The following is a 17373-nucleotide window of genomic DNA, read 5'->3' as shown; positions in this document are numbered from 1 at the left end:
AGCAGTGGTATCAACGCAGAGTACTCTTGTCATGAGTGTATATAAAGCCTACAAAATGCTAATAATATTATAATATATATATTTCTATCAGTTCAATTTTTGACACAATTCTTATACAGGAAATTCAGATATTGAATTGATTTTTTGCAAATCGGACAGATAATTGTTCGATTTTCACTTATTCAAACAATTTCTGTCCAAAAAGATCTTTAATTTTATAAATTAAGTTATTTGAATTTACCTATATGTTTTAACATATTAATATATGATTTTATATAATGTCTAATTATCTAATGGTCATTTTATGACCAAAACTTATCATCATTTTATTACTTAGGGTTAAGGCTTTAAATCTATTTAAATATATATTTTTATATGAATGGCCAAAAGCTGCAGAATTTGTTCGGTTTTTGCTGACAATCTGCTATCAGATTGTCTTGCGCAGATCTTGGTCGATTTTTGCCATCAATTTGACGTCAAATCATGTCAAGCTTTGCTCGGTTTTTGCCGTCAATTTGCTGTCAGGTTATGTCAACAAGCTTTGTCACCAAAACACAAGCTTAATGCGGACACAGATGGCACTGGATTTGTTACCAAGTTTTGAGCGAATTTGATGCCAATTTGGCAACAATTTGTTATCAAATTGCTTACTGGGATGATGTAGCTTTTTGTAGAGTTTTGTTTTGATTGCTTATAATGGAAAGCTACATCATACTATATATATATATATAGTATGATGTAGCTTTTTGTAGAGTTTTGTTTTGATTGCTACATACATATATATATATATATATATATATATATATATATATATATATATATATGTATATTTCTTATAGATTTTAAAAATTTTTATTCTATTTCATTTTTTTTCAGTTTACGAATAATTTGACTATTATTTATTTACATAAAATAAAAATTGAGTTTATAATATATACAACTTTTTATACTTTTTAAATTATTCAATTACAAAGTACATTAATGCTTGCAACTATATAATAATAAATAATATAACAAATAATAACATCAATATAACAATAATAATATAATATAACAATTAATATATCAATATAACAAAAACAATAATAGTAATATATAATATTTCTTCTACTCTGTCTTAACTTATCAAAATTTCCGTTTTAAATTTACATCATTAATTTTTACCTCCTTTTCTCTCCATCTCTCTCCTCTTTTTTCTCTTTTCTTCTCTTTCTCTCTCTTTTCTCTACTAAAATTAAAATAATCGTTTTATGTATAAAAGTTATTTAAATTAGAAAATGATCAGGAGAGGAAGAAGGTATATTATAATTTATTTTTTCTTTTCTTTTATAATGTAACATTTCTCTTAAGACTTTAAAAATTGTCTAATTGTTTTAATAAAGCCATATAATTTATTTTTTACATAAATATATTTTTTCCGTCATATTACATATTAGAGAGAAAAAAGAAGATAAAGAGAATGATTCAAAAATCAGAAAGTTAAATATATATTTCCTTGTATACATAATTTTTAACGTATCTATTATTTCGTTGATTACCAAGATAAACTTTTAATGCTTGCAAAGAACGAACTCGCGAAAAAGCAACATAAAGTTGCCCATGATTAAAAACATCTTTACGAAGATCTAGACCGATTCTATCAAACGTTTGTCCTTGTGATTTGTTAATTGTCATAGCAAAAGCTAATTTTATTGGAAATTGTCTTCTGGAAAAAGTAAAAGGATATATATTTTCGCAATATAATGTTATACGATTTAAAAAAACAATGTTTTCTGCTTTGTCAGCAGTTAAAATCTTACACTTCAATACATGATCTGCAAGCTCTATAACCATTAATCTAGTACCATTACAAAGACCTTCATTAATATTAAGATTTCTAATCAACATAATGATAGAATTTGGTCTTAAACGCAATTCATGAGGAGGAAGAGATGGTAGAGATAAACTATTTAAATATTCTGGTAACAAAGCTTCACCGATATCACCATTATCATCATTTACAGCGCTGTCTACACTTGTATAAATTCGTTCATCAGCTATATCTAATAATTCAACAACCTTTTTATTGATTTCGTCTACATCAACATTTCTTGCAGAAAGTATCGCACATTTAGCTACTTTACCAAACTCCTTTTTTTGTATTAAATCACCATATATATCTTCCACAATATCAGCATCAATAGGCGCTACACAACTTTCAGGAATTTGTATATTATCATTAAAATCATTTAATATGCCATCTCCCATATCCAATAAAAATTTAGCAAATTCAATTTCTTCCGGGAGAACTCGCATATTTTGTGTTAAAGAAAATTTTACGAAATGTCTCCAAGTAGAACTAAATTTAATAGAAAGATTCACAATTTCACTTCGAGTAGCATGCATTTTAATAGGCAAAAGTTGTCTGAAATCACTACCTAATAAAACAATTTTTCCACCAAAAGGAAAATCATTATTCATAATATCACGCAATGTTCCATCCATAATCTCTAAAGCATATCGTGGTGCCATTGGTGCTTCATCCCAAATATAAATATCAGTTTGCTTCAATCAACCTTCAAATATTGAGCTTCTTTTGAATGGATTTTAATAGCAGATGATGAATCAGCAAATAATGGAACCGATAATCCAAATGTCTTATGAACTGTTTTTCCAGTAGGTAGTAATGTCGCTGCAATGCCCGTAAAAGCCATTGTACACACGTGTATATTTCTAATTCTAGCTAAATAATAGATAGTTGTGTATATAAATGTTTTACCTGATCCACCCGGACCATCAATATAAAAACAATGATTATTATGATTATTATTATTATCTAATCTATTTAATAAAAGATCGACTATCTCTTTTTGCTTATCATTTAATTGTTTGTATTGTTTAGTGCCTATTTCCATAGTTTCTTCAAGAGTCATGTAATCCTCCTCTCCGCTATTTTTTATTAACTGTTCCATTTGTGGATAATCAGCAAGACTTTTACCTTCCGCACGAAGCATACTATTAATTTGCGCATAAGCTTTATTTTGTCCTTGTAACATACCAAAATGTCGAACGTAATCCTCAGACATTGCTACTTTAAAATTTTCCTATAACTCTTCAGGATGTAATGGCTGACAATGTAATAATATACGTATAAATAATCTACGAAGTTGTCGAGGCATCATCCATCCAACAGCTTCGTTCATAGCTCGTTTCCATTCATCATCATCTTCGATTAAACCTAACGCCAAACATGCCGCTAAAAATGACTGACAAAATTCTCCATTTACAGTTCTCAAATCATTAAAACTTGTAGCCCCCTTTACTGTGAGCAATAATAACCGTAAATGATATAATTCTGTTTGTGCTGAATTAATAGAATATATTCGTCCTATACAATTATAATGACTTTTACGTTTAACCCAACGCAATACATTTCTACCATTAATTTTGTCTTTTTTAAATGTATAATAGCGTGGAATTTCTATATATAAATACTGTCTTGCTTCTTCATCGCGTAAGTTCAATGGGAAATAATCTATTAACATAGTAACTTGATTTAAAGCAGAAGTCATCGCGTCAGCAATATTTTCATTTTCGATTATAATATTTTGTTCATTAGGAAGATAGACTGGCAAACGCATTATAGCATGACTTTTATCTTGTAATTTTTTACCAAGAATACGCTAACTGGCTTCTACAGGTCCAACATAACGAGCTTCGAAATTATTATGTATCTCATCATGATCAATAATAACATTTTCTGTTATTGGTTCAATGGTTATAGCAGCAACATCATGTCCTTTATAAATATATTTATACAGATATTTAACTGATGTGATACTTGAAACTATTTCAACGTTAATATGACAATTAAATATAATCGATAAAATCGGGCAATGTGGAACAACATAACGATTATCGACTATATATCCACCAAGACGTTCAAAATTTCTACCATTATCTCGTCTACGATAATAAGGATAAGCATCTTCATCCATTCTAGTTTCTTCGAGAAAAGATTTCGGATAATGTTTCGAACAACGTCCATCTACCAAACACCAATCGCCACAAGGTCCATGAATCATATGTTTCATAACTATATCATGTAAAATACGATTCTCACATGGATCAGGAATTTCAGCAGAAATATATTTATCAACAATCTGTGGAGTTGTTATTTTAAAATTATATTTTAAAGTAATCAACATATGAACATGTGGCAAACCACGTTTTTGAAATTCAATAACGTACACAAACGCTGCTACTTCACCAAAAAATTTTTGTTTAACAATTAAATCAATTAAATAATCTTTTTTAATGTTAAAAACACGAGCACATATGTCAGGTCTATCAGAAGCTTGTTGACCAGGTAAAGAGGTTTTCCTCGATTTCACGCCATTTTGGATTACAAGTCATGGTAATAAAAAGGTCTGGTTTACCAAACTTACTAACAATTGCCATTGCATCTTGATAATTTTGTAACATATTACGCGGTGATCCAGTAAATGTAGAAGGAAGTATAATCATTTTTCTAATACGTCCATTTAAATTATTTGCCATAGTTTCTATATAATCTTTCAAACCTTGATATGTTTCAGTACGTAATTCTTTTTGATGATTTTTACAATAATCAATTCTATCTTTTTCAATTTTTACATAACTGTCTACGAGCCACTGCTGAAATAGACGACGACCTAATATAAAAGCATTAAATTCATTACGAATAGCCATACGATATTTAATATATTGTTCTCTAGTTATTCGTCTATTACTATTTAATTTTGTTAAATGACGATGCCATTCTTGAGTACCATATGGATAAAACAATGGATATATCCATGGTTCAACATTAGGATCCATAATACTAACTTTTTGCAAAGTTTTAGTATTTTTATTACGTATTGTAACATATGATTCTGGAATTTCTCCATCAGAATTTGTATAAAAAACATCAGCAACTTCATTATTTCTTTGAGCATTATATCGACGTCGATCCATACCTGGTTTTAAAGTAAATAATAATTGTAATTCTGATAATAATTCACCAGATTCCATTTCTAAACGCCGTTGATTTTCTAATTCTTCACCCATCATTTGATACGATTGAGTAAATATGTTACATTCACGCATTATATGTTCAAGATTTTGTACAATTTCAAAATCTAAATGTGAATATTGATTAAGACGATAATTTATTGCTTCATTTGAATCTACAATAAAAAGTTGGCCATAAGTAGGAGTTTGTGCAGCATATAATGCTGTATTAATTTGATAATAAATGTGCCCTTGTATCTTGAAACAATATGGACCAGGTCGTCTATCTTGAAAGTTGATTAAATTAGCGTTAAATGATGCAAATGAAAATGAACTATTATAACTACGAATATGTTGAAAAAAATTATTACATTTTTCATGAGTTCCATCGAATAAAGAATGAAGAAATTGAGGAAATTTAGGTAATGGTTGAAGATATACTGCACCATGATTACAACAATCATGAAATGAATTTCCTTTATTAGACACTTTTTCAGCAGCGAAATGTCTTGCATTACAATGAACACATATACATCCATAGACCCAATATAATATTCTTCTATATTATCCATTATTGTTATATCATTTATATTTAATTGTGGCTGTCCTTTTTTTCGTAATCGATATTGAGATTGATATTCTGCATGTTTTTGATGTAACGAAGTAGCATTTGTTGTTACATGATTATCATGTATTTCACTAACACATGCAAGATCAATAATATTATATCCTTGATTAATTTTGTTTTGTGAACTATTACTATTATTTACTACTACTTTCATAGCTTGTCGACGCTGACATTGATTATCAGCCTTTTTTTCACGACGTTGTTGTTTAAATTTTTCTTCTTCTTCTAAATTTCGTTCTATTTTACGTCTCGGCATTTTATAAAAATATAGATGGGTAAGTTTTAAAATATTTAAAAATATATAACTTTTAAAATATTAAAATATATAAATATATATGTATGTATATATATATATATATATATATATATATATATATATATATATATGTATAGATAATTATATAATTATTAAATATAATAATTAACACCAAATAATATTATTAAATATAAAATAATTATTTTATTTAATTAATTATTATAAATTTATTGTTTTAAATAATAATATTTATTATTATTGTTATTATCATTACAAGCATCATTATTATTCATTATTACCATTATTATTGTCATTATCATCATCATCATCATTATCATCATCATTATCATCATCAACACCATCATTATCATCATCATCATCGTCATTATTATCATCATCGTTGTCATCATTATGATCATCGTCATCATCATTATCTTTATTTAAATTTAAATTATTACATATATTATATAATATTTATATATTAATATAATTATTTAATCAAATATGTATATATATTTATAACATATATTAACAAATCAAACTTATATAATAATATGTCTATATTATATATTTATATGTCTAATTTTTTACGATTAAATAAATAATATACATGAACAAATAACAGCAGTATAATAAAATGATACAATGGAAAACAGAAACAAAATGGTACAATAAGAAAAAAGGCATATATTACAATATATATTTTAAACTTAAATATTTTTTAAACTTTATTTTAATTTAATTATTTAATTATTTTAATGTAAACTTGAAGAATATATTATATACTTATTTTAACATAAACTTAAAGAATATATATTAACACACGCAAATAATACAATGAAAAACAGAAACAAAATGGTACAATAAGAAAAAAATGCTTATATTACAATATACTTTAAACTTAAATATTTTTTAAACTTATTTATCTTAATTTATTATAATTATTTAATTATTTTAACGTAAACTTAAAGAATATATATTAATTAACACTCAAATTACTTCTGCTTCTTCTAAAACTTATTCCTAATGTTCCTGAAACAAAAAAAAATATAAATATTAATATATTTTAATTTAATATAAAAATAAGATGCTCAAAAGAATAATAATTTTACGAAATATTTTAAATTTTTTGTTGATAATGTTGATAATGCTATATCTTAGTGAATTTCACGAAAATTCTGATTTTGATGACTTTACATACATGTAGAAAAATAAATAGATAAACTTAAAAATTTTCAGTTATCCACAAATGATACCACCCTTCATATGTATGTAGAGCTTTTTGTTCTTTAAATAAATATATCTAAAAAGTTATTTAAGATATCAAAAAATATTTAATACTAAAGTTTTATAGCAAGAACACCTCTATTTAACGACATTAATAAAATTCAGAAAAAATAATTTAAAAAAATTTTTTTGTAAAAGTCTGAAAAAATTTTTTTTGAAATTTTATTAATGAATTTAAATAGAGGTGTACTTATCAAAATAAAATATTTTCTAATATCTTGAATAATTTTTTTAGATATATCGATAAAAATAAAACCACTTCACATATGAGAGGTGGTTTCATTCCTTAGAATCGTTTCTGAATAGTAACTAAAAATTTATTCATTCATCTATTTATTTTCTTACAAATATGTAAAGTTTTATCAAAATCAGAATTTTCGGATTTACGAGATTTGCTTGTTAGATAAAACATATACCTCATTCAAAAATTTCAAATATCTCGTAAAATATTACTTGTTCAAGCTTTTAGCTTAATACTTTTATACACAAAATGTTCAAAAAAATTAATTTTTACAATAAAAAATATATGATTTCATTTAAAAAAAATGCAATCACATTTTTTCAGTACATCGTTGCATTTATAAAAAAAATTAATCAATAAAGAAAAATACATTGCTATGCCATTCAACTTTTTCCTCTACCATTTTTTTCTATCTTCAATACAGTAGACACTAAAGTTCCCAATTGCATTCTAACATATCCTGTATACATATGGTATGTATACGTATCCTCATATTAAATCAAAACTTTGGGAACATGTGGAAGATCGATAAATTCTACAACTTTTACTTCATGGCATTTTTCAATAAATAAAAATCTAATAATTTTAATGTCGTCAACTTATACTTTCTATGTATACATATACAATGTTTACAATCTACGTATATTTAATATTTAATATTTAATTAGCCTGTTCTGAAGATAAAATAAAGTCAAAAATTTTAATACAAAAATTTTGAGGCTGCAATAGTTTTTGAGATATAAACGATCAAAGTTTGCCAATGATACCGCGTGAAACTCGCGCGCTCAGGCCCGCAACTATACATTTACATGTACCAATCTTTCATCTGTTATTGATTTTTTCAAATCAGGCGGTATTGATTTTTATTCACAGATGATTTTATTTTTTCGTTTTCTATGTACATGTGTATTACGTCTACATCGTACATTATGGCGAAAGAGACTAATTATTAATAAATTATAAATTTTATACAGAAAACATTTAATTCTTAAATATTTTAATTAAACAATTAAATACTAATTAATTGTCAATAAAAAATATCAAAAATAATAAATAAAATTATTAATAACAAATATTAAAAATAATAAATAATAATAAAATATTACTAATATAATATTTATAATATTTATAATAAAAATAATAATAATATTACTTATAATTATTTTTATTGATATTTATATTAATAATATAATATTAATATTATTATTGTTATTAATAATTTTATTTCTTATTAATATTTTATTTGTTATTAATAATTGATTATTATTTAATTATTTAATTATTTAATCAAATTATGTAATAATTAAATATTTTTCGTATAAGATTTATAATTTATTAATATTAGCCTATCGCCATAATATACGATGTAGAGATAATATATAGTCAGGGTTGGGAAGTAACGCGTTACTTGTAACGCCGTTATCGTTACAGTTACTTTTTTTCGGTAACTGTAACGGTAATGGCGTTACAAATTTTATTTGTAACGGAAAAAGTAACTTCGTTACATTTTTCGGTAACGAGTAACGAATTTAACAGTTACTTTTATCGTTATTTTTTTCAAATTTTTTGATTTATTTAAGATATTATTCTTGCTATTGTGCGTGATAAAATTTTTATCTTAACCGTAAAGCCGTAAGCAAATCGACCAATTAGCATTCTTATTATGTTGTAAAAATGCTTGAATGTGATTGATCAACTTATGGCTCTTGCAGATCAGTGCGATGACGCGACACGCGATATCCAATGAGAGCTTTATCTTTTCGGAAAAGCAGAGCTCTCATTTACTACCAGTTCTAAGTACCTTGCAACGAAAATTAGAAAATCTCAATAAATCTGACCTTATAGATTGCCATTCATTAGTTGAAGCTATTCAGCAAGGTTTAAATAAAAGGTAACTTATTAATTTGATTAATACATATGTTATTTAATTTTAAATAAGGATTTAATTGAAAAATATTATTTTATTTTAAACTATTGATTCAAAAGTATTAATTTCAATAAAACAAACAATGTCGCTTAATTTACTATATTTGATTTTAAATTTCTTACAATATTTGAAACAAAAGAATTAATAATAGCAGCATGTTTACATCCAAAATTTAAGTTAAACTGGTTAACCGGAGAAAAAAGAAAACGTGCTGAAAATTACTTGGAGGATTTATTGGGAATCCGATCAACTGAAAATTCTTCAAAAGCTGGAAAATCTGACGATCACGATGATTTTTTCATTTTTGAGCAAAAAACGGTGCAAAATGAATCTGAACAAGAAGAATTGCAACGGTTTTTAAAATCAAATAATTGTAATATAGAAATGTTAAACGACTATCCAAAACTTAAAAAACTTTTTATTAAATATAATACAGCTCTACCAAGCAGTGCATCTGTAGAAAGAATGTTTAGCATCGGTGGCTCTGTATTAACACCACAAAGAGGGCATTTAAATGATGATACTATGGAGCAACAAATTTTATTAAAAATTAATAAAGAATTTCGATAAAATTTAATCATTTATTTTGTAATAAACCTTGAATGAAATCTTGCTTACAATTTTTTAAAAGTTTTTCTTATGCAAAATAATTTATTAGTTTGTATTGTAAAAAAGTAACGGAAATTGTAACGACTCGTTACTTTTTAGTAACTGTAACGGTAACGAGTTACTTTTTAAAATTAGTAACGAGTAACGGTAACGAGTTACTTTTTAGAAAAAATAACGGTAACGGTAACGAGTTACTTTTATAAAGTAACTTTCCCAACCCTGTATATAGTACACGTACATAGAAAACAACAAAGTAAAATCAACTGCGCAATAAAAATTAATATCACCTGACTTAAAAAAATCAATAACTGTTGACAGATCGAGACACATATAAGTATAGTTACGAGTTTAAGCGCGTGAGTATTATGCTATATCATTTGCAAATTTTGATCGCTTACTTAAAAACTAACTCGAAAATTGTTAAACAACAATTAAAAAATTTTTATATTAGAATTTTTATCTTTAATGCAAAACAAACATACATACAACAACATTTGAGATGTCAATCAATTATCAACGCTATTGATGACTGGACACATTATTAACGTAATTGCATTTAACTTTTATTAAATAGAATGTCTCCATGTATTTTAAAATTTTGGTAAATTCAAATTTTTTTCTATAAATTAGGCCGATCACGCTCTTATTAGATAGACATATATATATATGTAAACAATATAAAAATTTATTAATATTTATAAAAATTTCTAATAAAACTTATCTAAAAATATTTATTAAACTTACCTATTAATATTTTGTAGATTTTATATGTATATACACTTGTATACAACACCAATGAAATAGTCGAAATAACACTGAAATAAATAATTAAGAAAAGTATTATTAATTTTGAAACACACTTTATATACACCGTCTATTTAATAAGAGTATGATCGACCTAATTTATAAAAATTTATATTTAACAAAATTTTAAAATACATAAATACATTCTATTGGATTAGTATTAACAATAAGATACAATTATGTTAATAATGTGTCCAATCACCAATAGCGTCGATAATTGACTGATCTCTCCAAAGCATGTTTTGCATTAAGTTGACAACGTTCATGCGGCAAGAACCTTCTTATCCAACAAATCTCTCGAGATAACTGCTTCAAAAAAAAAAATTTGTCTTCCCCGAAGCTTCTGTTTAATGTATGTCCAAATATTTTCCGATTGAATTTACATCGGGCAACTATAACGGCTAATCCAATTGATCGATGCCAGATCACTCCTTTTATACAATAACTATACATTGTCAATTTAATGCAAAACATACCTTGGAGATGTCAATCAATTATCAATACTATTGATGACTGGACACATTATTAACATAATTGCATTTTAGCTCTAATCAAATAGAATGTCTCTATATATTTGAAAATTTTGTTAAGAATAAATTTTTCTATAAATTATGCCGATCACGCTCTTATTAGACAAACTATATACCATATGTATAAACATTTATAAAAATTTATTAATATTTATAAAAATTTATAATAACACTTACCTAAAAATATTTATTAAACTTACCTAATGATATTGTTCAAGAAAGTAAGAGTTTTATAAATTATATTATTAATTTTGTTTCTCGAACGTTCTAAAGCGAGACGTTACGTGCGAAGCCTTGTTTTCATTCCGTTTTTGTAGTTTCTTCGTATCGTTCGATTCTGACAAACACCTCGTTGTCGATAGCCGATTGGCTCTCGGAATCGAACGATCGAAATTCCTCCCTTTTTGTGGTACACGTATCGACCGGGATTCTTGTGCGTGAATCGGAAGGAGAAGGGCTTTTCGTTAAGATACTTCGTCGCAAGCCTTCACCGGGAGCATACCGAACGCCTAACGCTCATAAAGTTATAGTTAAACGATAATTCGCGTGTCCGATTATATCTTGCTGTCGCGGGCGATTACCTAAGACGGTCCGGGAGTTGGTGTCGAAAGGAATAAACACTTTTCAACAAACTAAACCCGCTCAAATCATTTACGTCCTATCTCTCCGATCGGCGAAACAAATAAATTCTGTTAATGTGGACGTGTAATTCGAAGGCGCGGCTACAGATATTTTTGTAGATTTTGTAAATTTTGTATGTATACTTGCATACAACACACGAAATAGTCAAAATAACACTGAAATAAATTATTTAATATTAAAAATATATGTATGTAAGTTTCTCAACATTATAAATAATTAAATGAGAATTAAGTTAGATGTAATATAAGTTTTTACAAACAAATTATAAAAAAATATGTAAAAAGTAAAAAAATAATGATAAAAACATAACCATTTTTTAAAAATATAATAAAATATTTAATATTTAATATATATATATAATTACTTACATATTAACTCTAATTCTCCGTTTTTCTCAGAATGTCAATTGAAAAATTACACGATTTTATCAATTGAACCGTCACTATTTGAACTGTCAAAATGCGTCGCTCAACCATGACAGGCTTTTATCGATATGAAGTAATGCACAGCGCAGCATCGAGATAACCAATCAGCATCGCGGAAAAGAGGCAACAATACTTGCGAGAATCGACTTAACATGCCTTTTTTAGAAAGGGATATATATTTTACAGGTACAGAATATTTATAAAATATGTGGGGTATGTAGAGGCGTGTTCGCCTTCAGAAGATGGCGCGAGGGATAGGTCGAGCGTACAGAGGTGAAGTCAATCACGAGACTTCTTTTCTAAGTGTCAACGATAAAAATATATTTATAGTATATTTACAGTTCTTAAGTTACTAAGTTTAGGTGGTCCTGAAAAGGGCCGTTTACGGGCTAACGCTGAGGGCGTTCCCGCCAAGTGATATGTGGCTCAGTTCGGGTTATTTGGAGGGAACCGATGTATGAGAGCGCGGGTACGGGAACGTGTCGAAGCGCTGGTGGAATCCCGGGTGGCGTGTAACTGCGTTCCTCGCCAGCTGCCTCCGTCTGCGTGGCCGTGTCCTGTGTGCTGGCTTCCCAATCGCTGTCCGATTGTGTGGAGTTGTCAGCCTGCGTCAGGGGCTGGTACTGCGTTCCCCTGTGCACTCGTGTGGCCGGCTGCGATTGAGTTCCGCAATCCCGATGTAGGATCGGCGAGGCTGCAAGCGGTGATAAGAGCCGTGGCGGCAGGCCCCACGGCGTTGAGGGTGACGTGTAGCGTCGTACCCGGACGTCCCACTGGCTTAGGAGGAAACGTGGAGGTCGGGTGTATTGCACCGGCGCCAGCTCAATCCGACGTAGTCTCCACTCTCGGTAGTCCGTGCACACTCGGTCGTCTGTAGATCCTAGAGTCCTTTCTTCCTCACAGGGTGGCTGCCGTCTAGTTCCGGGTGAAGTGGGAGGCAGCTGCGGTCGAGGAAGGCTCAGGTGGTCCTGCGGTAATACCGGAGGCAGCGTAGGCTGTCGCTATACCCAAAAGAATCCGTAAGCTCGGACTGACTATCGGGCAGGAGGTCCTTTTCGCAGTCAGAGCGAGCCGCGAATCAAAATCTTTTCGCCGTCTTATAAACCCCACTCACTGGATTTCACTTGCTGGCGCCCACTCCCGTTCGTGGCCGCACGGCAAGTCTTCGTGGCTCGCGCGGTGTTCGCGCGCAGGTTTCACGTGCTCCGCGCGTGAGAATTCGTTCGCGTGTCTACCGGGTAGTTCGCGCGTTATTGTGGTGGTTTCTCGAACCGCCACAAATAGATAAAATTTTTGCTTCGTCATATTATATTATATATAAATGATTTTCTATATTTTAATTATTATGTACCTGTATTTTTAGTTATTATTTTGTACCTGTAAGATATATATATATATATATATATATATATATATATATATATATATATATATATATACATATATATATCTATGTCAATCGGCTATTTTGACGACGATTTCTACTAAGCATTGGCTACTTCAACGACTTCTGGCTACTTTGACGACCGTCGTCAAAGTTTTAGCAAATTAATCGCATATTTCGACGACGTCGTCAAACTTTACCATAACTAAGAATTAGCTGTTTTGACGACATTGTATACTTTGACGACATTGTATTTATTTATTAGCGATTTCGACGACACTGAAAAAAATATATTAAAAAGAAAGAAATATGACTTTAGATATGATAACCTGCGATTTACTTTATCTTAATTTTTCATGATTTGATAAGTTACGTGTCGCACAGAAATATAAAAATATTAATTTATTATTAAATATGATTAAGGAAGTAAATCCCGTTTCATGTTGCAAATTTATATAGAATATTTTTCTCGCTCATTTATTTTTTAATTTATGATATCTTTTAACATTTTATATATACATCAGGGGCTATTTTAATCACAATGCATGTATTTCATTGATCACAGATTTCTTAATCATCGAAAGCGTCACACTTACTGACGTATTATTTATTTTATAGTCACAAATGATGATTTTTGCTTTTCAAACTAATTTCTAAAAACATTTATTTTCGCAAAGATTCGCAAAAGATTCCTGTAACTAAAATTAAATTTTCAATATAACGTTTATATTTGATATATTTAATAGAAAATTGCGAAATCTTAATCATAAGTACGTTGACATTCAAATAAATGCTTTTAGTACGCATAGCATAAAAAAGAGACAATCATGTCCTTCGCAACTATAACAGCCCGATCAATTTTTTAAGTGAAGGAGGCATGCTATGAACATTTCAATATGGTATTAAATTCGGTGTTCGTGATATACAATAAGATAATCATCTGACGTTATTTAGTTTCGTGAAATGTAAAAATTATAATAAAATAAGAGATAAATCACAAATAATAAAAAGAAAAAAGTAACAAATGACCATAAAATTCGAACTTGAGTTAAAAATTCTCGTAGAGCGTGATAATCGTAAAAAATGATATCTATGGGAGTTAGGTACATAATATTTTCTGATATTTTATTGTAATCTTATCATGATTTTATTTTATATTTTGTATATGATGCTGAATGAGCTACATAATCACACATATGTAGCTACATAATATGATATCACGCATATATATATATAAATATATCTATTCTAATATTATATTTGAATATATGTATATACATTATGTGAGACAGTATATAAATGTAGATTTTCATGTATAATTATTACAAATATAATTATCACATTGATATGGGATTATCTCTTTGAAAAATAATGTGTTCATATATACACTCCAATGTAATTGTAAAATTGAGAAGTCGGTTAGGAGCAAAATATTGTAAGATTTTTATTTTGTGATATAGTTAATAGACAATATACTGCATTTGGATATGGCATGCTAAAGCACTGTCTTCGATGATCTATTCACTAACTAAAAAACAATACAAATGCTACTCAATCTTCTAACACAATCACACGAAATCATTATTGCTTCAATAGACACTGCAAGATAATGAATGAGCGTTGATCATTCCATTACAGATCACAAGATTCTATTAGCGGAGACTATAATATTGAACTCTCGCTTAAAAGATTCTCGTGTTTTGTAATAGATTCCTTTTTAACATTAGGTGCACGCTGGACCTGTGTGTGGTTTCCAAATTAATATCTGTTATTGTTACCTGCTAAAATAAAAATAAATGATAAGATATGATATTAATACATACGAATTTAAAACATTTTCCTTTGTATAATAATCGTACCTATATAATTGTTATTACCACAATTCAATCCTTTTTCAATTTAATAGAAAACATACAATATTTATATTATTATTTCATAATGTAGTTGCACAATCCCAGTATTGCTGATGTACTTCATTATTGCTTCAACAGATATTACAAGTTGATGAATAAGCGTTGATCATTTCATTACAGATCACAAGATTCTATTAGCGGAGACTATAATATTGAACTCTCGCTTAAAAGATTCTCGTGTTTTGTAATAAATTGCTTCTTGATATTCAATGCAAGCTGGATCTATGTGTGGTTTGCAAATTATTTTATACATTATTATCGTCTGCTAAAATCAAAATAAACATGATGTAATATTAATAGATATGACTTTAAATCATTTTCCTTTGTACAACAATTCTGCTCATATAACTGTCATCGTCACAATTCAATCTTTTTTTCAATTTAATAGAAAACACAATACTTAAAAATATTATGTGAATTATGAAAATATAATAAAATTACTCACTTTAATTATAATGTACCTCGTTGCAAAATTTTTAGAATTTGTTGTACATTCCTATAATACCCAAACACTTTCACGAACAAAATGTTTATTCAATGACACTTTTCTGTAAGATTAGAAAATCTAAAAAGCTTACAGATATGTATTTTGAAAAACTATAAAAATAATAACTAGATATAAATATAATAATAGAGAGAAACACGCGAGGTTAAGAAAACTCATGTACCTTGTTGCAACATTTAAGAATTTGTTGTACATTCTCATGGCACCCAAACATTTTCATACAAAAAATGCTTATTCAATGACACTTCAGTAAGATCAGAAAATCTAAAAAATTTACAAATATATATTTTGAAAATATAAATGCGATCATACTAAATATAAATACAGAAAAAAATACGCGAGGTTAAGATAACTGTCATGTATGCAGTAGGTAATATAGGTTACGCTACGATTGGAAAAAAAACTACGGATGTTCCGAAACACTGCATTAACCAATTATGATAAAGAAATTTTATAATCTTTTAACTTCATTGACCAACCACCAAAATATTATGCATCTATATCGACTAATCTCTTATCGACCGCAGTCATAGAAAAAACATTGTTAGAAAATTTTTATTATTTATTTACATATAGATTATTTTTTGCATAAATTAATACGTTATTCAGAAAGAGTACCGGCAATAATAAATAATTTCGGTCTAAAACACGGCAAACGCTAAAGAAACCGATGTCGTCCAATGACTGCATTTTTTCCGTACTTTGTATTGTTGAAATTATGGCATTAAAGTGTTAAAAGTTGTATATTTATGATTCTTAAAACATGATAGCGCGACGAAATTTTTTACATTATCGCCAATATCTCTCGTGCAATATAAATTTTTCTCCTTGATTTCGACTACCGCCAAAGATATCGGTGTTAATAGAGAAAGACATTATTCTACATGATCTCCGCTAAAAGGATTGACGCATTAAATTTTAAAATTAATAAAGCTGCTACGATTATTAAAGCGATACAACGGGCCAAAATCGCGTTGCCTTTGCCTGGGTCCTTCACGTCTAATGAATCTATCTCTTAAATCATAGCAATTTTTAAAGAAATTGACGCGTTGTTCAAGAACTACATTATTTTACTGTGTGCTATTGAAATTACGCCATTAATATTTTACGAATTGTATCTTTTTCTAAGTTGTGTTCATTATAAAGGCAGAACAGCCTTATATAACATCGAGATTTCGGGCCGAGTACTCTGCGTTGATACCACTGCTT

General features: G+C 28.3%; 2 protein-coding genes and 1 long non-coding RNA gene across 3 annotated transcripts; all 3 read right to left on the bottom strand.

Moving 5' to 3' along the window:
- Positions 1-1799: 1799 nt before the first annotated feature.
- LOC138944548 (uncharacterized) lies at positions 1800-2511 on the bottom strand (the record flags this gene model as incomplete). The annotated part of the gene is made up of 1 exon (XM_070315375.1): positions 1800-2511. A coding segment is annotated over exon 1 (712 nt), but the record flags the coding sequence as incomplete, so codon positions are not given.
- Positions 2512-2546: 35 nt separating this feature from the next.
- Positions 2547-5070, bottom strand: LOC138944547 (uncharacterized). The gene is made up of 6 exons (XM_070315374.1): positions 4428-5070; positions 3935-4075; positions 3668-3778; positions 3128-3301; positions 2759-3025; positions 2547-2671 (listed from the first exon to the last, which is right to left on the bottom strand). The coding sequence occupies exons 1-6, from the start codon at positions 5068-5070 to the stop codon at positions 2547-2549; spliced, it is 1461 nt and encodes a 486-aa protein (XP_070171475.1).
- Positions 5071-6886: 1816 nt separating this feature from the next.
- On the bottom strand, positions 6887-11784 carry LOC138944546 (uncharacterized). The gene is made up of 3 exons (XR_011448820.1): positions 11496-11784; positions 10706-10776; positions 6887-6929 (listed from the first exon to the last, which is right to left on the bottom strand). It is a non-coding gene; the product is annotated as an uncharacterized lncRNA (long non-coding RNA).
- Between the last annotated feature and the right edge of the window lie 5589 nt (positions 11785-17373).

Source organism: Polyergus mexicanus, unplaced genomic scaffold, assembly GCF_030449975.1.
Source record: "Polyergus mexicanus isolate NDT 795.1 unplaced genomic scaffold, iyPolMexi1.0 SCAF_256, whole genome shotgun sequence".
Taxonomy (NCBI): Eukaryota; Metazoa; Arthropoda; class Insecta; order Hymenoptera; family Formicidae; genus Polyergus; species Polyergus mexicanus.
The sequence above is the reverse complement of the archived record's forward strand: the minus strand, read 5'-3'. Positions and strand labels throughout refer to the sequence as shown.